This window comes from Morone saxatilis, unplaced genomic scaffold (assembly GCF_004916995.1).
Source record: "Morone saxatilis isolate NCDOM2014 unplaced genomic scaffold, NCSU_SB_2.0 Contig4, whole genome shotgun sequence".
NCBI lineage: Eukaryota > Metazoa > Chordata > Actinopteri > Moronidae > Morone > Morone saxatilis.
This window is the reverse complement of record NW_023339984.1, coordinates 675357-683199: the sequence shown is the minus strand read 5'-3', so window position 1 is coordinate 683199 and position 7843 is coordinate 675357. Positions and strand designations below refer to the sequence as shown.

At 40.5% G+C, this 7843-nt stretch overlaps 1 protein-coding gene across 1 annotated transcript; it reads left to right on the top strand.

Moving 5' to 3' along the window:
* Positions 1-1869: 1869 nt before the first annotated feature.
* On the top strand, positions 1870-7266 carry rce1a (Ras converting CAAX endopeptidase 1a). The gene is made up of 8 exons (XM_035675411.1): positions 1870-2235; positions 3026-3128; positions 3266-3349; positions 3658-3736; positions 3909-4076; positions 4489-4560; positions 4930-4992; positions 6149-7266. Exons 1-8 carry the CDS (start codon positions 2066-2068, stop codon positions 6376-6378), a joined length of 969 nt encoding a protein of 322 aa, XP_035531304.1. The 5' UTR covers positions 1870-2065; the 3' UTR covers positions 6379-7266.
* Positions 7267-7843: the final 577 nt, after the last annotated feature.

Here is a 7843-nt window from a genome sequence, read left to right as displayed (position 1 = left end):
TTTCTGCCTGTTAAAAGGCAGTTTTTCCTTGCCCCCGTCGCCAAGTTCTTGCTCATGGTGGTACTGTTGGGTCTCTGTAAATGTTAAAAGGAGTTCGGTCTAGACCTGCTCTATTTGAAAATAAAATTGAATTGAATTGAATTGAACCTCTTGGAGGGCTATAGACATTTTCTTTAGCTAATGCCTCAATGGTCTTCTTATTGGCAAGTGGGAGGCCCTATAAATTAAACTTATTTTCTAACTTGTTAGTACCTGAAGGAAACCATGATAACTAAGAAACATGCCTGACCTGTCTAACACTAATCATGATTTCAATCAAGTGTAGAATATTTTGTGCAGCCGAGGAAGGTGAAGTCACTATGACACCATCATTTTCTTTCTCAGACATGAAAAAGCTCCTCCAGGAATGCTGTTCTGAAATCATGAAACAAAAGCTCTCATTCTGCCACAGGCTTTGAATAATGCATAAAAATACAACAGAAAATCCAGATTGTTGCTTTGTAATACTCATAACAGTCATAATGAATGCCAATTAGGTTTAGAACACTACTTTGGCGCCATCTGGTGACAGTATCAGTTTTCTTCAAACAAAAACATGTTCCAGTAGAATAAAGACACTACAGTCACATATAAACTCTTTATTACTTATTTAAACTTGTTTAAATTTATTTTGGACAGTGTTTGAACACTTCATGGAAACTGTTGGTTGGTATGCTACATATTTGAATGTTATTATTTCCAAATATGGATTATGAAAAATATACAAGTGTGACCACATGCTCTTTCTTTATATGTTTCTCTCCTCTGCAGTGAACTCTCATATGAGAGTCTGTTCAAATTGATTTAAACTGTGTGGACAATGCAAGAAAAAAATACTTTAAAAACTATTTAAAAAAATCAAAAGTACTTCATAATGTCGACCTGACGAGTGGTTCGTGATTTCTGTTCCAGAGATTGTTCAGGGATGCATCATAGCTAGAAAAGTATGTCAACATGAACTGAAAAAAAAAATTGCAAATTTGAACATCTACAGTTCCATGGCAACTCCATCTGCTGCTGAAGATCTCGTGTGACATGGTCAAAGTTTAAGAACAATTACAAAATGGACCTTTTTTGAAACGATTTATGATATGTTTATATTTTCTGATTAAAGGACCAGTATGTAGGATTTAAAGTCATCTAGCGGTAAAGTTAAAAATTACAACCCCCACGCATTATCCTCCTATTACAAGCATAAAGGAGAAACTACGGTGGCCAGGAAACTCACGGAAAATGTGAAAGTCTCTGGGCTACTGTAGAAACATGGCGGACTCCACCAGAAGAGGACTCGCTCCCTCTGTAAATGAAGATAAAAGCGGTTCATTTTAAGGTAACAAAAACACAATGATTCGCTAATTATACTAATAAAACCATACCTATGGTAAGTCAGAAATGAAAAAAAATTGTTTTATTTTGTGTAAACACTGCACACCTAAGGTTATATGTATGAGGGCAAGCATAGGACCAGCATGCACCTGGGTGGGCTTTTTTTTTTTTTTACCAGAGCAGTTTTGTTTAAGTTTGATTAGATTTTTTGGCAAATGGCAACTACATTTACTAACCTGTATATACTGTACATATATTTTACACTTGCGTTGCCAATGTAAACGTATATTTCCCATGCCAACAAAGCCCCATTGAATGGAAGTGAATTAATTTACTAAGTTATATATTGGAGTAATGGAGGCAGAGACCAGACAATGGCTGTTTGACCAGGGCTTATAGAACAGACCTAACAAAGGACATGAACAATGAATGGCATAATTAACTCCACAAGATGGCGGCAATGCGACAACAAGAATGCTAGCTACCGCAAAGCCTGGAAGAAGAAGTAAAAACATTTGATGACGTCGATATACTGCGCCGCGGAAGCTAGCATCCTAGCTAGCCACGTTAGCTCACATTTTGAAAGGAGACGGCTGACAACTTCACACCTCATGTTGGAGGCCGTTTTATCCCGTTAGATGGTCCAGCGACCGCCCCGGTGCGAAGTAGTTGTTTGGTTAGCTCTCAACCGGCAGTCGCCATGGCAGTGGAGGAGGATTTATCACCGACCCTTCTGACAGAGGAGATGAAACACAGCAATGGCGACTTCGTACCCCCAGAAGGTTTATGCTGGGTGTCGGTGCTGTCGTGTCTGCTGCTGGCTTGTTCTTATGTCGGCAGTTTGTACGTGTGGAGGAGCGACCTGCCGAGGTGAGCCACAGATAAAAAAGTGATACACACACTCCCTTTTAGCACTAACGTTATATGCTTGTGTTGCTCTTAACTACGGGATTCCGCTGTACTACGTTCACTCCGACATTATTTACCTATCTATAAGTATGTGATTGGACACTCAACGTGCTTTTACATTAACAGCTGCGTAGTTATTTTATAAAAAAAAAAAAAAAAACCTCTTTCACGTTCACTATATCCCTGACAGTTAGCAACATGAGACAGATCATCTGTGAAACAATCAGGTTCCTTCTGGTCTTCCTAGTGACTCCTAATGGGATTTACAAGAATCCACCGGGCCTGAATGAAAACAGCAACCAATCAGAGCTGAGAAAGATAGAACGATGCTTTGGGTTTATTGGAGGCTTGAAGGTAGTTGATTTTTGAGTCTTATTCCCGGCATCGATATTTGACATCCTGAGAATGAGAATGAGACTTAACAATCAACTATCTTATTTGGGTTTTACTTTGGTTTTTTGTTGTTTTTTTTTTTTTTATCAACAAACACCCTGCACACAGTGCTGGTACAGGAAAAGTCACTGAAACATAATGAGGAGCAGTTGATTTTCTGCCCCATTGTTTGAGCCTCACTTTGGTACTTTTGTACTGTATAATTTAAAACACGTGGTATTGTAGAAGTATCCACGTATCAATACTTTGGACTCCCTTTGCCTTTAAGTGGTTCCTGCTCAGCTGGCTGTGGCAGCTTGAACTGTGTCCTCTGTGCTGTTGATGATGGTGGTTTTCTTGTCTCCACTGTACTCCTCAGGGATCACCCCACTGTGATAAAGAGACGATTCACCAGTGTGCTCATCGTGTCGGGCCTGTCGCCTCTCTTTGTGTGGGCATGGAGAGAATTCACAGGCGTCAGGGTGAGTCCGCATCTCAGAAACCACTGACCACCATTCTGTTTGAACACCTGAGGATTGCATTCATTCATTAATGTGCTGCTGTTGTCTGACACATTTGTCTGTGTGTTTGTGTGTGTGTGTGTGTGTGTGTGTGTCAGACTGGGCCATCGTTACTAGCTCTCATGGGGATGCGATTTGAAGGCCTCATTCCTGCCATCATACTTCCTCTGCTGCTCACCATGGTATGACACACACATAGTGGCGAGCCACTGGCTGGGTTGAAGTCTGGGTTGGAAAATAAAAAAATGTTAAAACATTATTTAATCTATAGATCATTGAAAAAAACATCATCTAAAAGTGGATACATAGTCAAAGTAGCAAAAGGTAACAGTTAAATTGTGGAAATTAGCTAAATGATGTAAATAAACACAGGCAGTTGAACTGTATACAGTACATATAGTAATTCATGAAGTGATAAAACCCCTCTCAGTCAAACCCAACCCCCTGGTGAACACACAACCTGTTTTGTGTGTGTGGTCCCGTGCTGCAGGTCCTGTTTCTGGGCCCCCTCATGCAGCTGGCTATGGACTGTCCCTGGAGCTTCATGGATGGGATCCGGGTCGCCTTTGGTGAGACAGCCAACATGCTGTCTTTTATCCTCTTTGATTTTTTTTTTCTCATGACATTTAGGGCCGTTAGAATTTTCGGTACAATTTGACAGTCACATTTCTTATATATTTGCAGAAAATACACTCATTCTGTGATGAAGTGCCTGATGCTATAACCTGTGTCTTCCTGCAGACCCCTGGTTCTGGATGTTGTGTTTCAGCGACATGCGCTGGCTGAGGAATCAGGTGGTGGCACCGTTAACAGAGGAGCTGGTGTTCAGGGCCTGCATGCTGCCCATGTTGGTCCCCTGTGCTGGTCCTTCCACTGCCATCTTCACCTGCCCCCTCTTCTTTGGAGTGGGTGAGTTCTGCAGATGTTTCCTTCCAGCTGTTTTCAGATTCTTGTTCTACACTTTTGGATCTTTGGATGCATTTTTCTCACTGTTCCAGGCTGCAAATTAATGAAGGCTTGGTCTGCAGTCAGCGTTCCAGTTTATCCCAAAGGTGTTGGATGGAATCGAGGCTGACCATTTCTTTATGGATCTGGCTTTATGCTGAAATAGGAAAGGGGCAGTGTAGACTTTTCAAATGAATCTGCACAAGGGGATGATGCATTTTTTTATTAGAAGTGAAATTGCACCTCAGAAGAACATATTATCTAAAAGAGCACTAATATTCCTAGTTTTTATAATTTTGCGTTTTATTTTTAATCTAAGTAGCAGTCTTAAAGACATGGTTTGGACACATTTCACACATTGTCGTCTCTCTTCCAGCTCACTTCCACCATGTGATCGAGCTGCTGAGGTTCAGACAGGGCACGCTGTCAGGGATCTTCCTCTCTGCTGGTGAGAGCTGGTCTAATGATATTCACGGACTACTTTTACATCCATAAAACATTCTGCTTTTTTCCATTTACATGTAGCTGTGCATATTGTTTAAACTAGCTGTTAATGACCAATGTCCTAAGGATGATCCTAATACCTGAATAATATCAGTATATTCCATGTCTTAATCTGAAAATGCTCCATTCAGAATAAGACCTAATTAGTAATATCCAAATGCAGTTTACATGACACTTATCAAATGTGGGCTATTGTCATATTCTGTATAACAGTGGAAAATAAGACATATTCAGTGTGACTGTCTTACACTGTCAGTGTTGAAGGTACAATAGCAGAAAGATTGAGGATCCATATTTCTTTGGTCTACAACAGTGTTCCAGTTCTCCTACACTGCAGTGTTTGGGGCCTACACTGCCTTCATCTTCATCAGAACAGGTGAGGAGTTTTCATTGACATTATACATCATGGGTGTAGACAATTTTGAGACATGAAATATTTCATTAACCCAGTCAACATCTATTTCAATGTTTTGAATTGATTATTGGTCATTTCTTTAATTTCCTTTAAAAAATGTAAATATTAAATTGCAGCTCATTGGCCATATTTCTTCTTGTATAGAGGAACCATATTGAAACTGGGCCGAAATAATCTAATTTTTGGTGGTTTTTGATCCATAACATGAAATGTTACTTGTGGCGTAAATGTATGTATTCTTTGGGTCTCGCACATGGGTGTGGCAAAATGGCTTGACAGCCATTAAAAAACAGCCCCAATGTTTAAAGTTTTTGCCGATTTGCACGTGTTGTATTAATTAAACGTTATCAAAATCTTGAGTTTTCATTGATGGGCGTGCCCATGACATGACCCCAAATTTCAATCTTTTACCAAGAAACAAGAAGTTGTTGTTAATTATCCAAGAACTTTTTCCAATCCGCACCAAAATGCTTGATAAGATTCCCGCCCTGCAGCTACCCATCTACATGCAATATTCAATGAGAGCGCCTCCTACTGGCAAAAGGAAATTACATGTTTTAGACTTTTATGTACTACTCCTAGCAGATTGACTAGATGTAAAGGCACTTTGAGTGGTCGGAAGACTAGAAAGGCGCTGTACAGGTCCATTTACCAGGTTATATTAAATACTTATTTAACTCTGGTCCTAAATAGTAAAACTTTACATTAGATATTGATCTTGCGCATTAGTCTGGCAAAATGGCTCAATAGCGCCTCCTACATATTTTCAAAAAAGCACTCCCAGCGTCCTGTATCATCAAGATATATGAAAATTGGTAGGCGCATGTATCACCTCCAGACATACAGAAAACCCTCTTGGACCTATACACCAAACCCAGCAGGAAGTTGGCCATTTTGAATGTGCAATTCTAGCCGCTTTTTGATCAGTACACCTTATGAATGTTATCAAAAGCTTATTTACGGATACAGAAAATCTATTTCCTACTTTAAGCTTACTCCATTAATTAGGCAAAGAAAAGTAGTCTACTGAGCCAAACATCGTGTACCAAATGGTTCGGGAGTCCCTGTACCCTTACACCCCTCCAGTGTTAACATGCCCTCCTCCCGTGTGCTGCAGGTCACCTGATGGGTCCGGTGCTCTGCCATTCCTTCTGCAACTACATGGGTTTCCCTGCCATCAGCGCGGCGCTGGAGCATCCCCACCGCCTCACCGTCCTTTCCTCCTACCTGCTGGGGGTCCTCCTCTTCCTCCTCTTCCTCTTCCCCTTCACTGACCCCTCCTACTATGGCCTCCCCACACCGGTGTGCACCCTCACCTCCTCCCCCAGCTCTATCTGCCTCTCCTGATCCCAGCCCTCAACACACTTCGATTGACGAAGCAGTTGAGGGTGATTTTTATTTTGCCAAGTTAAAAGTTCAGGTCAGGTCCGGTTTGGGCCGACAGCGCTAACAGCCGTGCGGGCTAAGTTGCCATGGAGATGAGGGGAAATCTGTAGCCATTTTCTATGGTCTATAGACCCTTGATATGTCGGTGCATTTACATGACACACTTTAGTTAATCAGCTGATGCTCTTAATTCTGAGTGACTCATTTTGAGTAGACAGGGTTGCTGGGAATGAACCCAAGACACCCATTCCAGGACAGCCTCTGTAGTCTACGCTGCCACCCTGATAGGTGGTTTTAGTGTAGTTAAACGCTGAAGAACAATTCCTCCTCAGATCCTATTGATAGATCTCATCAATTTGTGATGAAGCGTCAAAATGTACCTTTTTGGTGTACAAATTTTCCACTCAGCCTGCCTCATCTCTTTTAATGAATATGTCTGGTTATTACAACATAGGTCTTATTTTTGTAATTCTGGCAGTCATTTCTCTAAGTAATGATAAAATAACCACATTACTTGTAAGTCAAGTTGGACAGGTTAGTCCAGCTTATTTGGAAGAGAAAACATGAGGGCAACAGTCAAATCATTACACAAACTGTTCCATCGTAAGCATCAATCCACTTCCTGGTTTGTTCTCACTTTCACTTTGACCTCCACTAAAGTCATTTAGATGATATGTTATTAGTTTATTCACAACCTGTCTAATCATTCGACTGCTTGTTTGGCTAAAACTATGAAAATAAGACCCAAGTTGTTGAGTATATTAGTCTAGTATTTTGGCTCGGGTTGGGTGCATTTTGTTGCTTTGGGGCTTGGGTTCAGGTTAAATTACATAAATTGGATTTTAAAGCTGCAGTTTATAAAAATAATTTTTGTCATATTGCGAAACTTTCACATATATCCTGACAGTAGTACAATGAGCAGATAATTGTGAAAAAATCAGGTTCCTCTGACTCTCCTAGTGCTCCTTAATGGCATTTGAATCCATCAGGCCTGAATGAAAACAACCAATCAGAGGAAGATAGTTAATTGTAGAGTCTCATTCTCAGGTTGTCAAATATCAATGCTGGGAATGAGACTCAACAATCAACTACCTTCAAGCCTCCAACCCAAAATATCTTTCCATCTTTCTCTGCTGTGATTGGTTGTTTTCATTGTGGCCCGGTGGATTCTTGCTTAGTGCCTAGGAGCACGGGCCAGAAGAACCTGATTTTTCAGGTACCTGAGTAATCTGTCTCATGTGCTACTGTCAGGATATAGTAAAAGTTTAACAAATATGAAGCAAAGTTATTTTCGCAAAAGTGACCTACTGCAGCTTTAAGTGCTAGTTGGATTCATTTTTATATAAAAGAAGCAGGCTAGTTTGGTGTCCAATTTTTGCTTATTACAGTTGTAATAAAATAATAATAAAACAGAATAATCTGGTAA

Excerpts from the sequence above, each read along its gene's own strand:
- rce1a (XM_035675411.1), top strand. The coding sequence starts at position 2,066 with ATGGCAGTGGAGGAGGATTTATCACCGACCCTTCTGACAGAGGAGATG. Across the intron at positions 3,737-3,908 it reads TGGGATCCGGGTCGCCTTTG|ACCCCTGGTTCTGGATGTTG; the intron begins GTGAGACAGCCA and ends GTCTTCCTGCAG. Across the intron at positions 4,561-4,929 it reads AGGGATCTTCCTCTCTGCTG|TGTTCCAGTTCTCCTACACT; the intron begins GTGAGAGCTGGT and ends GGTCTACAACAG.